The sequence below is a fragment of the Emydura macquarii genome, unplaced genomic scaffold (genome assembly GCF_026122565.2).
Source record: "Emydura macquarii macquarii isolate MOO-44397 ecotype Brisbane River unplaced genomic scaffold, CSIRO-AGI_Emac_v2 contig_312, whole genome shotgun sequence".
Taxonomy (NCBI): Eukaryota; Metazoa; Chordata; order Testudines; family Chelidae; genus Emydura; species Emydura macquarii.
The window spans coordinates 1542347-1556708 of NW_027130449.1; the positions used below are offsets into that span (position 1 = coordinate 1542347).

General features: G+C 52.8%; 2 protein-coding genes across 4 annotated transcripts in view; one reads left to right on the forward strand and one right to left on the reverse strand.

The window, feature by feature from the left end:
* Positions 1-1445, reverse strand: part of LOC137163138 (sperm surface protein Sp17-like) — a 46176-nt gene extending 44731 nt beyond the window's left edge. The window contains exon 1 of one of the 3 annotated variants that reach the window (XM_067563301.1): positions 1121-1435. In XM_067563301.1, coding sequence (XP_067419402.1) covers positions 1121-1274 — 154 coding nt within the window. In that variant the 5' untranslated portion in view covers positions 1275-1435. Of the gene's footprint in view, positions 1-1120 lie in introns of all 3 variants that reach the window. The other 2 variants (XM_067563296.1, XM_067563291.1) reach the window with 2 other exon arrangements.
* Positions 1446-1873: 428 nt separating this feature from the next.
* Positions 1874-12711, forward strand: SIAE (sialic acid acetylesterase). The gene is made up of 11 exons (XM_067562506.1): positions 1874-1912; positions 3111-3257; positions 5491-5652; positions 6921-7096; positions 7497-7635; positions 8754-8937; positions 9652-9761; positions 9848-9981; positions 10992-11146; positions 11903-12098; positions 12301-12711. The coding sequence occupies exons 2-11, from the start codon at positions 3212-3214 to the stop codon at positions 12532-12534; spliced, it is 1536 nt and encodes a 511-aa protein (XP_067418607.1). The 5' UTR covers positions 1874-1912; positions 3111-3211; the 3' UTR covers positions 12535-12711.
* Positions 12712-14362: the final 1651 nt, after the last annotated feature.

The window sequence follows — 14362 nt, forward strand, 5'->3', positions numbered from 1 at the left end:
AGCAAAAAGCCACTGGATCATTAACATCTAGGGGCAGAGCCACAATTAAAGCCACACAGGAGACTCAAGAGGCTGGCAAGGTTGTGCTCAGAGAGGCCTGTAAACACAATGCACCAGCTTAAACAATTCCTTAGTGCCTGTCATGGTCATGCTCCCTCCCATGAGGAAATGGGAGGTGACCAAGAGCACCAACATGCCCAAAAAGATCTATACCTGCAGCAGCAAGCCAGTTATCTCATGGGCTGCTAAGATGGCCAGTAGGGGACCCGCATCCCAAGTTAAAGGGATTCTCCTTACAACCCTGAGGTGTGGATCTGACCTCCCAGATGGGAAGAGAAAGTTGATTACCCTATACCGAAGGATGTGTACTTTTGCTCCCTGGACATTCCCCACGGACAAGCTGTTCTTGTGTGAAACATAAAAGCTACTTACCATGTAGTGTAATTTATTCTACATTAAAAAAATATTAAGTGGAAACCACAGTGAGACTGAGTAGTTTTGAGCCTTCCTGTTCATCATCCCATAAGCAAACACATTCAGAAAATTAGATTGCTTTCAAGCCTGCCATTTTCTAAAGGGTTACAGAGAACACCAGTTATAAGCTAATGAGTTAAGAAAGGCTGTGTAGCAGTCAGGAGAAAGGAATTATAAAAGAGGGAGAGAAATACAAAAAGCTTTAACTAGGAAGATGCAATAAAGAAAAAAGATACAGGGATCTATGATGCACAGAGAGTAGCAAAACTATGAAACAGTCATTTCCGTTTGTGTAGTAATTAATATTAGGACCTGTAACAGACACTAAAGGGAGACATGTCACCCAAAGGCAGGTCTGACAGTCCATACAGCTAAGAGCAGTGCATATGCACAGGAGAGGAGATAAAAATACAGCCGTTCAATGGCAATACCAGCTCAGAGGACCTTGTAGTTTTAGCGCTGTAACACCCGTTAGGAAGGAATGAGGAAGGAATTTTTAAATCTCCATTTTAGGAATTGGGAAAATGGAGATGTTAAACTGAAATGCCCCAGGTCACACCGTGAGAACAGAAGTCTGTTCTTTGGACTCAGCCTTGTGCTTGAACCTTCTTCTATAAGCAAAATTCCCCATTTACGTCACACTCACTTTCTCTGTTATCCAGCAGCTCCTCAAAATATTTGGCTGCAAAGGCCGGGATATCTTCAGGTTGCTCCCTCAAAACTTCTCTGGCCAGTCCTTCCAGCAGATTTGCGAATCCCAGGGGAATGCGGTGATGGGTGTTGGAGAAGGGAATAGACATGGTGTCCGGACAGGCCTTCCCTGGCACCTGCAGCTCCAGGGAAAGAGCAGGGGTCAGTCACTTCACGCGGGGGGTCAGCATTGGTGTTTCATGGCTACTGGCTCACACAGAGCTGCAGTGTTCGGAGATCTAGCAAAGGGTATCGCTCGGGGTCTGGGATTCACAGGTCCCCAGCCCGGGCCCGCAGTAAAGTGGGACTGTCAGTGCCTACAGTAAAGTGGGACTGTCGGTGCCTACGCAGCTCTTTGTGTCTGACCTTACTACACACAGGCCCTGTGCTAAGGCCCTACACATGTAAACCACAAGGATCGACATAACACGTGCTGCTGCCTGCCAAGGCGAGGCCAGCCAGGGAAGCGCAGCCGGAAGGTTTCGGGTCAGCAGCCCAGCAGGTGTTTGCTGCTGTCCCGGGTCACAGGCACGGTCCGTGCGGGCAGGGCGCTGGGGCGGCGGGGCGGGGCGGAGCGGTCACCGTCACCCGCTCCGCGCCGGCGGGCAGCTCGGTGCGGGCCGGGGCCGGCCCCACGCGGCCGAGTGCCCCCGGGGAGCGGCCTGTCGGCCCGGCCCCCAGCGCTAGCACCGCCAGCCCGGCCCCGAGCAGCCGGACGGAGCCCGCGGAGAAAGGTCCGGCCACGAAGGTGCTGCCAGTGTGTGGGGGGGGGTCCCGAGCTGTACCGGCCCGGGGTGTGTGGGGGGAGGGGTCCCGAGCTGTACCGGCCCGGGGCTTGGCAGCGACTCTGTCCCCGGAGGCCCCCGCCCGCCCGGGGCCGTCGCTCGCTCGCTCGCTCACCCCCCCTCCGCCGCCGCTCTCTGCCCCGCTTCCGGGACGCTTGTGTTGCCTGGCAACAAAACCCCGCCCCCCTCCCCGCGGCCTGGGCTGGTGCCCGCGAAGGGACAAACACGAAGCAGTGCCCTGGCCCCGCCCGTCTTTCCCTTCAGGCCCCGCCCCCTTCCGTGGCCCCGCCCCCTGGTCCAGCTGGTTTCCCCCCACTCGCCCCTGCACAGCCCACTAGCACTGGAGAGCTGGGGGGACCAGCTGCAGCACCCGACACCAGCACCAGGGCAGGGAAGCAGGTTTGGCCCCCCCTTGGGACAGGAGCCCCGGCCCCAGCCCAGAACCAGCCAGCTGAAGCCCGAGCCGGGTTGCCAGCCCCTACCCAGGAGAGAGCTGCCTGAGGCCAGGCTGGGGCATCGCGCCCACGCTGCAGGCTCTGGCTCGCCCCCTGCACAGGAGCACTGGAGGCAGGGGTCTGGCCCTCACGTGCCCCAGGCCCATCCAGCTGAGCACCCACGGGCTGCCTGCAGCCTCGCTCAGCGCGCTGGGCCCTGCGCTGGCATTGGAACCAGGGGCCGTCTGGCACAGCTGCTTGGAGCGGCTAGTCACCCATGGGGCTGATGCCAGGCTGAGCCTGCTGTAGCAGGAGGACTGAAGGCCCGCTGGGCATCCTGGGGCGCAGGAAAGCCCCTAACCCGGGGCGCTGTGGCCGGAAAGAGGCTCTGCAGCTGCTCTGCGCCAAGCCACTGGGTTCGAAGCACAGGAGATGTTTACCCTAAACTCACTCGTACGCCCTCTGTCCGCACCCATTTGCTTTGGTTCTGAGAGTGCTGGGACTTGTCCCTGTTCATCTGGGGGGTGAGGGAGGTTGGTAAGAAAGGGCTAGGTCTGTGCTAGACACTTCTCCACAGATTTCCCACTGTTGCGGCCACCAGCTCATGTGTACTGGTGGCAATGTTGGGGGGACTGGCTGCTAGGGTTCAATACTTCAATCCCTGCCCCCTCTCGTTTTCTAATCCTGCTAACTTTCCCCTCTGGGCTTCCTTTACACTACATGACAGGAAGAGGAAGCTCATCCCTTTAAAATCTACTTATAGAAAATTCAGCAGTTGGGCCATGTGATTTGACTTCCTGGTAGCTGTCTCCTATTATCAGAGAGAAGATGGCAGCTTGCCTGCTGCTTGTGCTTACCCTGGCTTCTACTGCAGGTGAGAGGTTAATGGGGGGCCTTCCCACTGGTCATAGCTGTGTGGGGGAACATGTGCCTGAAAAATGTTGCTTGAAAAAGGAGAGAGCAGGAGAAGCAAAACTGATCTTCCAGTGACAAATCAGAGGGGCCTGGCAGTGAGAAATTACCTTCTCTCTACCGAGACCTTCCTGCTTCTGGGAGACACTACAGGAGGCAAGTTGGTTAGGTCTTGTATGGTTGTAATAAAAAGCTGGCTGAGAAGTTCTGCCCCTTTGGAAGCCTGGGGGATGGAGATTCACCTCTCAATTTAAAAGAGAACAAGCTGGGATGTAGCATGTCCCCGAGATGCCAGATTTGGGTAGCCCTCTGCCCCTTTTTGTTTTTGTTTTGTTTCTGTCATTAAATGAGACAAAATTTTGTATGAGGCAAAATTTCTGTGAAAGCCACTGTCTGTTCTTGTAGATTTCCCTCTTCTTTTGATTCTCCCCTCACATCCTGCTATACCCTCATGTTGCTCCTTCAGTAATTCTTTTTCCCTCACACTTGTTTTTCTGCAGTGTGTCCTTTTAAGAGTTTGTTGACTTCTGTCCCTCTGAATTTTGCAGGGCTCTGGGACAGTAAACTGGAAATTCTGTGGCAGCTCCATTTAAATGAACATTGAAGGGTTGTTATTGAATTAAGTATGAAAGTGACTAATCCCATCAAAGCAGCCTCCCGGGTTATTAAATTCCATTTCTTTTATGCTCTTTCTGCGTTTTCCATTGGCAGTGTGCACAGATTCTTGTGTTGGCCTATAGCCACGTCACGGAAGCAAGGGGGCGGCAGTACTTAATTTGTAATGAAAGAGGTGCCAGGGCTCGAGCAGTATTTTTACTTTCATAACTGATGTGGCAAGGCCAGAGGTGCTGGGGTTCAGCCCGGGCAAGCCCTGGCACAGATTAAGCACTCGGGGGTGGCACTTGGATGTTTGGGCATTTGGGGCTTTGGACACCGGAGATAGTAAGGGATGTATATTGGCATCTTGATATTTAAATTTGAGTCTGTCACCTTGAGGATTCCAGAGTTAATATTCCACTGAGACAAATAGGGCAGGTTACACTTCTCAGAGTCCCGGTTGCAGATTCTGGAAGACAGCATCACATTGGTTACACTCAGTTCATGTTTTCAAGGTTATCTTCGCAGTCATTCGGGAGAGATAGAAACATAATTATTTTTATATGAAAGGTCAGATTCTAGAAATGCTGGATTCTGTGGCAGATGGGCGGAGGGTGAATTCTGTGGTAAATTCAATCAGAGCCAAATAAACAGGGCCCTGGTAACAATATGTAACTCTATGGTTGGTCCCAGTTATTTATTAGATTCCCACCTACACTGTGAATCTTTTTGCAGAGTCATATTTACAGCATTGGTACGATATTGGGATTTGTTTGAACATTGGATCAAACACTTGTGGACTAAGAATTTTTTTTTTCAATTCTAGGGAATTAACTTTTGATGATTCCAGCAATTAAAGAATTAAAGTTCTTCAGTTCCCAACTCATGAACCTGTTTGTCCTCCTCAAAATCTTGCTCATTTAATTGTTACACGCCAGAAGCAACTTTTACAACAGACGTGGCTTTTTCATAGAGCAGCTTATTGTACACAATGTTTTTCCTGGTCATCCTTAACTGTCTTGGTATTTGTTTCATGCTGATATTTGAGCCTCTTGCAAGACAGAATATAATAATATGTATTTATTAGCAGTTTATGTTGTCAGAAAATGATCACATTTTTGTTGGTTTCTTTGCTTTCTTAGAAGGATTTTTGGCTCAGACACATCATGTTATATATTATATTGGCTCAAACACATCATGTTATATTAACATCAATACAATAACATACAATACAATACAACAACAATAACATACAATACAATAACATCATGTTATATTAACATCAATACAGCAGGTGCTACAACAAAATCAGTATCTATTGTGTGCTGGTGGATGATGTTTGCCATCTCAAGGATTTACTTTAGATTAAGGGAAACAACAAAATAAGAAAGAACAAAAGTTGTCATGGGAGAGCCCTGTGTGTTTGTCTCCTCCATAACAAGCTTCATTAACTCTGTCTCACAAAATGGCAACTATAGACAGACATTTTTAACAGTTACCTGCCTCCCAGCACATACCCCCTAGAGGATGGTGGGTTTGGTGTTTCTCTAAAGTGTAAAGTATTGACAGGATTGTCATGACATTTTTGTGGCTCCTAGGTGCGACGTTTCGCTTTGCCTCCTATTATGCTGATCACATGGTATTACAGAAGAAACCGGCCGGCGCAGTGGTATGGGGCTACGGGGAAGCTGGTGCTAATATTACTGTGTCTCTTTCCAAAGACTACAAAGTAATCATGAAGAAAATGGCACAAGTTGAAGGTAATAAAATAAATCTCAGATTCCTACCATTTTGCATTTCCCTATGACCACACAGCTTCCAGGGCCTCTCTGCGTCTACTCTCTGCATCTGATAGGGGCCAGTATGCAAGGGTGGGGAGGGGTGTGAAACATCACCCAAAAAGCACCATCTATCCACTTCCCCAACCAAGTGACTGTCCTACGAAGGAGCTTCCAGGGAGGATAGGAAGCTACTCTAGTTAGAGGGCTTCTTCTATAGCTCACATGGTCAGAGCTTGTCCTTTTGGAATTGAAGGATGTGTTCTAGTCCAACAGCACCTGTTTGCTTTCTGTAATAATTGACAATTGCCCTGAGCGCACAGATTTGTGGCACAGCTCCCTAGGCCTTGTGTACCCTCTTTTTGGCTTCCCTCCATGCCTCACAGCAGAAGGTGTCATAGGGCCCACGTTTTACACTTACATTTACAGTCGTATCGTTTCTCCCAAAGTGGTGTTGTCTGGAGATTCCCACCATACAGGCAAAAAGTGCCCCCTCTGCCCAACCTGCACCGGTGAGGTTTTTGGAGTCACGTGGCAAATTAAATCTTAATCTGTGATTCTCTGATTTGCCCGTGTATACACACTTAGTTAGGTGTTTCCACCTTGGGACTCTTAACTTTCTTTGGCCAGGTTCTGCCCAGATCTTTGCTTGGAGCTGAGGCATTTCTGGTATTTAATCTGCTTCCCTTCTCACACTTCTTTACAGCGTCTTGACACCAACTCTAGCACTCTTGGGTTTTCCAGTAGTTGAATCCTATATTCCCTGAGCTGCCATCCAACCGGTATTTTAAATAGGTGCATGAGTGTAGGTTTTTAATTGTAAGAATGGAGATAAAAGGGGGATTTATCTAACTTTTGATTTATATCCATTATTATCAACTTCCCCTTTCTTTCATTTGTTATATAGATATATTGCTTTTCATTTTTATAGTTGCCTTCACTTCCCCTCTAAACCAGGTAGTTTTTAACCTGCACAGCTTCTTCCTCACTTGTGGGATAGTGGTTTTTGGGGCATCTAGTAAGATGTTCTTAAATGATTCCTAATTATCGCACACATTTTTCCAATTCAGTTCCTAGCTGCTTTGGCTCATAATTATTTTCAGCTTTGTAAAATTGGCCCTATTAAAGCACCATAACAAGAAACGTCCCTTTTCATTTAATAAACACCTCTGTTTGTATCGCTGGATTGATGCCAATCAGACATCTGGGCTTGCTGCTATTAAGCCTGGGTCCTTTGTTTCATATTTCAGAGGGCTCTGAAGCCTGGAAAGTTGTACTGGATCCTATGCCCCATGGGGGCCCTTACAGCATGAAAGCGGAGCAGCACTCCAGAGAGGAGCCAAAGAATCTGACGCTGCGGGATATTTACTTTGGAGATGTCTGGCTTTGCAGTGGGCAAAGTAACATGGCGATGACAGTTTCCCAGGTAATCTACAGTCATCCAGTACACAATGAGGCGTCAGCCTTTGTAGAGCTTGGGACAGGTCTGGTAACTGTCTCCAAAGGAAAAGAAAGTTGTTCTTTTCACATCTGTCCGTGTGAGATATGGAGCTATAAAGAATCGCAGAAATTAGAATGGACCAATCAGACAATCCAGTTTAATTTTCCTAGTGCTTTGTCCAGTCTAGTTTTAAATCTCCCTCATGCTAGCTGGTCTTCCACAACTTCCCAGACTCTTACACTCCCTAAGTGACCTCGGCTCTCCGGAGTATTTTTCTCTGGGATTCGCAGGCGTTCAGCACTGCAGATTATGTTCACCACAAAATTAGCCGTCACGACCGCGCTGGGAAAGGCCATCATGATTCGCGGCCCTGCCTGTTTCCTAGATAATCAATGCCAGCAAGGAGCTGTTGGAGGCACCTCTCTATCCCTATGTCCGTCTGTTCACAGCCTCTCTTATTCAGTCTAAAGTGGAACTGCAAGACCTCGCTAAGATTGACTTGCAGTGGTCTATACCGACAGCTGGTAAGTACAAAGTGCCTCTGTACAAATCCCCCTTAAAGAGGGCCTATTTACCTCCAAAACCTAACTGACGTTTAGGGACGAGAATGTCAACACACGTTCTCTGAGACTTTCAGGAACCCCGTTGTTTAACCAGGGGAGACCAGATACGACCTTCCACACGTAGCGAAGGTAAAAAAAAAAAAAACAAGCAGAAAGAACCTTTCAGGCCTTCTTCATCCATCATAAAGAAGCAAAAGAGAACAAGCCGTATTTATAGATTAAAAATCCTGTCTTTGTTCTCTGCTAGCTGATTTCTAGGGTACTTATTCTAGTCATCCTCACAAATATCTGAGTGCCTTCCCGTTGTGCATTTAGCAATGTGACTAGCATCTGTCATGAGTGGTTTGTTCTTTTCCCTCCCCCTCTCTCAGGGGGAGGATTGTGGGTGCAATGGAGTGGTTTGTTTTGGCAGTGGTTTTGTAGTTTTTATGTTTTTGTATGTCCATGCTGAGCGATGGTAGGTTGGAAAAGGTACCTGGACGTGGGAGTGGCAGGTGGGGAGGTTTGGATGGTCCTGAGGGAGTTTATGCCGGAGTCTGGGATTGGCCCCCAAGGCATCTCTATCTCCTGCAAAGACAAGCCGCCGTCTGCCGGTAGAAAATTCAATGGTGCCTGAGGAACGGAGTTGTCAATCACAATCTTCATCCTGAGCATTCAGACCCTTTTAGAAACCCTGGGCCTAGGCCATTGAGCACCTTGAAGATAAGGACCAAGACTTTGATGTTGACTTGAAATTCTGTGAGAAGCCAGTGTAGGCAGCAGCAACGTCCTGTCCAGCCAGCCCTGGGGATCTGTGCAGAGCTGTTCCCTGCAGCATGTTTTCGAGTGTTCTGTTCAGTTCAGTTCTACTAGGGATTTCTCCCTTCCCTTGGGAGGAGATTCCCATGTGCGGAAGGCTTTTCTTTGATTCAGCTTAAAAATTCCCTCACCTTGGAATTGCACCCCTGGAGCAGACAGGTTACTGGGCAGGTGGACTCTTTGTCCTTGGATTTCCCTGGCGGGTGGGTGCAGCTCCTCCTTCGATTGCATCACCTGCAGGTTTTGAACGTTTGCCTCTCGATTCTCTTTTTCCTGAACAGAAAACTTGGGCCACGGGAACTTCAGCTATTTCTCAGCTGTGTGTTGGCTGTTCGGCCGTTCCTTGTACGAGACGTGCCGGTATCCCATAGGATTAGTGGAGTCGTCCTGGGGAGGCACCCCCATTGAGGCCTGGTCCTCAGGAAGAGCGCTGCAGGAGTGTGGACTCCCTGGCGATGCCAGACGGTGAGGCCTCTGAGAGCAGTAGAAGCGGTGCCCGCTCAGGACCCATTCCACCTGCATGAATTCCCCCCACCGCACCCCTCTCCACAGCCTCCAGCTCCTGCCCCCATGTGTGCATGGCTTTCATCTCCTCTCCGCTCCCACCGTACCCTACCTCCTCTTCCTCCCTGCCCCACTGCACTCACAGCTGCCACCTCCCCTGAAGCTTCGCTGGCCACTGCCCCCAGCCCTGGCTGGGCCAGCCTCAAACTCGATTTCGTTCCGTCCTGGCGTAATTCACGCTCTGACTTTCCACTCTGTGAAAAACCTCCCTTGGGAGTCGATCTAGAGCGTGGCAGCTTTCTCTGACTCCAGGGGGTGGAAGGTGAGTGTGACACAGCTAGTGCACTGACACAGGCAGGGCCCGGGGGGACGATATGCTGAAATACCCCAGATGTGGAGATACAATGCAGGGACCTGCCTCTTGTTAGTGACCATATAACCCTGTCCTAAGAGGCCGTTTTTCCAGCTAACTCCTCTCCCTTGGGCTGAGCTCATCTTTTCCCAGCGCCTTTAGCCCCGCGGTCAGACCCCACACGGTTCTCCTTTGATCCCGTGTATCCAGTCACCAAGAACAGCTCCACCATAGCCCACCACAGGGGACCAACGCCACCCAGTGTCAGCCCAGGCACTTCGTGTGGTGCGAGTTGCTGCCCCCCACCTTGTCTTGTGTTGTAGATTTCTTCGTCCCAAGCTGGTTTCTGGCCCCGAGACGCCCTCCGTGCTCTGGAACGCCATGATCCACCCTCTCCTCAACATGTCCCTCAAGGGTGTGATCTGGTATCAGGGTAAGCCTGGCAGCATATCGTGGCGCAGGCCACGCCGCTTCGAGCACTGGGCTCGGCTCTCACTTGTCCCGCCTGTTCCTTTGCAGGGGAAGCAAACACCGTCATGAACACGGATCTGTACAACTGCACGTTCCCCGCTCTCATCGCGGACTGGCGCAGGGCCTTCCACGCTGGCTCCGACGGGCAGACGCAGCCGCTCTTCCCCTTCGGATTTGTCCAGGTGACTGGTAGCCAGGGAACTGACTGCGCCGTGGAGCCAGCCATCGCTGCGCGGAGCCAGCCTCCGCTTGCTGCTGCTTCCTTTCGCTTCCCTCGGAGCGTTTCCCGGTGCTGCCGGGCTGAGTCCATTTGATCAGGGTTTTCCTTCGGACTCCTTGACGCTCGTGGTCCCAGGAGCGGCCTTGCCATAGGACCCACGCCCGGGCCCAGAGGCCTGGTAGGGGGCGAGCGAGCTCTGAGTTGTGCCGGAGGATGATTTACCCCTCTCGTCCCTGGCAGGCTGCCTGTCCCCTTTTCGTTCTGCCTGGGGTCTCTGCTCCTGTCTATCTCACAGCAGAAAAGGGAGGGGAGGAAGACAGTCCCCCTCCACCCGACATTTCAGACCCTCCTGACACATTGGGAGGGAGAAGGGGGGAAGAGACGCTGCCCCAGTTCTGTCCCCTAATCTGCCTCCTCGCCCCCAGCTCCTCTGGCATCCCGGGTGGGTGGAGGAGGAAAGAGGGAACATGGTGGAAAGAGAGGCCTGGCGGGGCAGGGCAGGCGGAGGGGGAGGGCTGGGATGGGGGAGCGTCCGAGACATGCTCTGAGAAGCTGATGCGACTGAGCATGGCAGGGCGGTGGAGGGAAAGGGCACGAGGGGACAAGGTGAGAGAGCCCTGCCTGCAGTGCCGCCAGTGGGCCTTGCCTAGCTCCCTTCCACTAGCCGCTCCCCCATTGCTTAACCGCAGCAGCACCCCACCTCCTCAGCCTGCCTGCCACCCTCTGCGGCCATGGTGACCCCGCTCGGCCTGGCTGGGGCACCCGTGGCCCCGGCTATCTCATGGGCAGGGCTGGAGCAGAAGCTGAACTCTCGGCAAGGGGGGGTTAGGGCCCCCGTTCTCTGCCAGGACTCCCGGGCAGCCCCCGGCTCGGGTGGGTTGATGTGTGGGACGCTGGAAAGCAGGGTCCTGGTGGGGTGGGACTCCGGCCCCGGCAGGGTCAGCTCTGTCCCAGCTCTCCCTGCCTTTGCAGTTATCCACGGTCCGCCGGCCGCAGCAGGATGACTCTTTCGCCCGCATTCGGTGGCACCAGACCGCTGACTACGGCTACGTCCCCAACCAGCGAATGCCCAACACCTTCATGGCCGTGGCGATGGATCTCGGCGATGAGCACTCGCCCTACGGCAGGTAACGGCCCACGCCCTGTTCTCCAGAGCCCTGGGCCTGGCGGGTTGGAGGACCTCGCCCCACGCCTCTCTCGGGCCACGCTGCGGAGCCTGGGCTGAGGGAGGAAGGCTCTGCAGAGGGTGCTTGGCGCAGGGACGGGGGACGAGAGCTGAGTTCATTCCTCCGCAAAACGGGGGAGGAGAAATCCCCTAATGCGCAACACCCCAGGGATACCCCCGCCCCCTTGTCGCTGGCCTCCCAGCTGTCACCCCAGATCGGTTAGCTGGGCTTTCCCCAGCTGAATCCCATGTCTGTGTGTGTCTCTTTGTTAGACGGGGGGCGGTACAGGTCGCTAGCCGTGTAAAATACCGGGAGGCCCAGTCACTTGGCTGCACTGCGGTGCTAGCCAGGAAAGCACACAGGGTCCAGGACAGGCACTCTGAGACAGCGCTCAGCCCACGCTAGCAGGCAGGGGATTTTGGGGAGGGGTCAGTGCATTGATCCCCAGAGCAGCCCAGGGAGCTGAGCTGGGAGCCTGTCCCAGACCTCCTCCCTCCAGCAGCTGCTCCCTCCCCACCTGTCCAGCCAGCTGCTGCTCTCTGGGAGGCATCATTGACTCATCTGACAGGTAGACGAAGCTCTGTGCTGCATGCCAACTCCCTGCTGGGGTGCGGTGAGGGTGCCCTCTGCTGGCAGGGGTGGAGGATCAGGAGCCGTTGCCTGAAAGCGGCTCCCTTCCCTCTCCACATCATTTCCTCCATGGTTCCCTCTTTTCAGCATTCATCCCCGGGATAAACAGAACGTGGCGTATCGGCTGCACCTGGGGGCCCGAGCTGTGGCATATGGAAAGAAAGGCCTGGTCTTCCAAGGCCCCTATCCTGCAAAAGTCATGGTGGATGGAGCCAGGGGCCTCATTAATGTCACGTACGGACAGGACATCCTGCTCCTGCATAGGCACGACCGCATCTTTGAGGTGAGGAGCGGGCGTGTGGGAATTCCCTGTATGTGTCAAGGCAAGCATTAAGGATCAGAGGGGCTGCGCTGTTACTGGGCCGGTCTGAGTGCAAACTCCACCCCAGAGCGCAGCGCTGCAGCTGCCCCAGCCAGAAAATAACGGAGCTACACCCCGTGCTGCAGAGCGAGGGCACCTGACTGGTCTGTGCTTCTCCTGGCAGGTGTGCTGCTCTCCCCAGCTGCGACGCTCAGCGCAGAAGCCGTGCCAGTGGGTCCCAGCACCCATGGTGTCTGCATCGTCCCACACAGTGACGCTGTCCAGCCCTGGCTGCAGGGACGCCATTACCCGCCTACGCTACGCGTGGGCAGAGTGGCCGTGCGAGTACAGACAGTGTCCCATTTACAACAGGTACTTGCTGCCAGCACCTCCCTTTGTTATGGACTCTCTGCACTAAGAACAGGCTGGGCCAAGCGCTAGGAGGTGGGCTGGAGCAGAGAGGATGGAGACCTATAGCCAGCGAGTACCTCACCTCATCGTTTTAGGCTGAGCCCCCAAAACCACCTGAGGGCTTTGGATACCGATTAAAATGAACGGGAATTGGGTATGCAAATCCCCTGGGAGCTTTGGAAATCAGATTCAGAAACAGCTGCTGCTTTATCCCGTGACACTATGGGTTTGATTAGTGTCACCGGCGCCTTAACTATACTATCCAGGCTGTCCTAAAGCAGGTCAAACCAGGGTCAATGCAGCCCAGCGTCCTGTCGGACTATAGCCGCCACCTCAGAGGAAAAGGCAGAGCACCTTCTGGTGTCGAGGTGTGAAACTGCCTGCCCCAGGAGAGGTGTCATCTTATGTAAACATTAAAGTTAACTCTCTTATGAAATAAATTCTGGGCCCCTGTCTATTGTGCGATTTCTCTTCTTGTAAATTGAAACTATAAATAATAATAAAGGGTTGGATTTGATTGTGCTTTTGTTACAGTTGATCTCATTTATTTCCCGAGGGAAGATTTCTTTTCTTGCTGGCTCATTTGATCTGGTTATATCCAGAGTTTATAGCTGCAGGTCTTTTCGGGACAGCATTTCTATCACCTTGGACAGAAGTGAGCATTAGTGATTTGCATTGCAGTAACACGGAGTGGCCTCAGCCAAGAGCAGTGCCTCCTGGTGCTCGGCCCTAAACACACATGCAGTAAGAAAAGCCCCGTCCCAACAAGCTTCCACTGTCAGCAGAGAAGCAGACGGAGGGGGGAAGAAAGCAATCTCCTTATCTTACAGCTGGAGAACTGAGATTAAGGGCCACATTCTCTACCACGCAGCACCTAGAATGTGCAGCTCCTAGGTGCATAAAGAGAGCTGAGCACTTCTGGAAATCTGGCCCTAGTCACTCAGGGAGTCTGTGCCGGGCATGGGACCCAGAGCTCCTGAGCCCCAGTCTAGTGCCTTACCCACCAGCCCTCCCACCCCGCATGCTGTGACTGCAAGAACAGTGTGCAGGAGGCTAGATACAAGTAGCAACGTGTCCCTCTTCGTTTCTGTGTCTCTTCTCAGGCAAGCGCTGACCCCAGCGGCCGGCCAGCGACTCCATTTTATTCTCTGGGGTAACAAATGAAAGTTCTTGATTTGAAGGATTTCTAAGGACAAAGAGAGGGAAGCAAACCAACTGCCCGCTCCAACTCCACCCTCCGGGGCAGGGAACACCAGCCCTGGCCCCTGCCACCGGCGAGCCCAGCCCAGTGAGGCAGGGGTGTTAAACTCCACTGGCTCCCCCTCTCTCTAATGTGCTGAGTGGCCTGCTCTCAGTTGCATCTCCAGCCCTGGAGTCCCCTCTTTCCCCCGTGTTACGTGGGGAACATTCACCCCAGCCATCCCTCTCCTGCTAGTAACTAACTACTTACAGCTGCCATGGTCTGTCTTTCCAGAGTCCTGGAGCCCCTCACAGGTATGCAATGGGGTTATCCTCCCCCCATCCTTGCCAGGCAGGGCAGTGCTGTTCACTGTAAGCTGTGCAGACACGGGCAGAACAAGGGCCGCCAAATGACGGGCTAGGACTAACCCCTAGCCCATCTTCCCTAACTAGCAGCACCTGGCTGGCTGGAGGGGTGTGTCCCTTAGATCAGCTGTTGTTTCCTCTCCACCCTCCCTGCCCTAGCAACAGCTCTTCATGGAAGCAGCTGTGCCGGATTCTGGCTTTTGAAGCCTGGATACCTGCAGCCACAGCTGGCAAGGGAACAAGCCAGGACCACATGTCTAGGCAGTTGTTGGTAGGCCCCACGTTAGGGC

What these genes read in the sequence shown, in the direction of transcription:
- SIAE (XM_067562506.1), top strand. Translation starts at nt 3,212, where the DNA reads ATGGCAGCTTGCCTGCTGCTTGTGCTTACCCTGGCTTCTACTGCAG. An exon ending in GAAAATGGCACAAGTTGAAG is followed by an intron (nt 5,653 to 6,920) that starts GTAATAAAATAA and finishes TTCATATTTCAG; the next exon opens with AGGGCTCTGAAGCCTGGAAA. An exon ending in TCCCCTTCGGATTTGTCCAG is followed by an intron (nt 9,982 to 10,991) that starts GTGACTGGTAGC and finishes CTGCCTTTGCAG; the next exon opens with TTATCCACGGTCCGCCGGCC.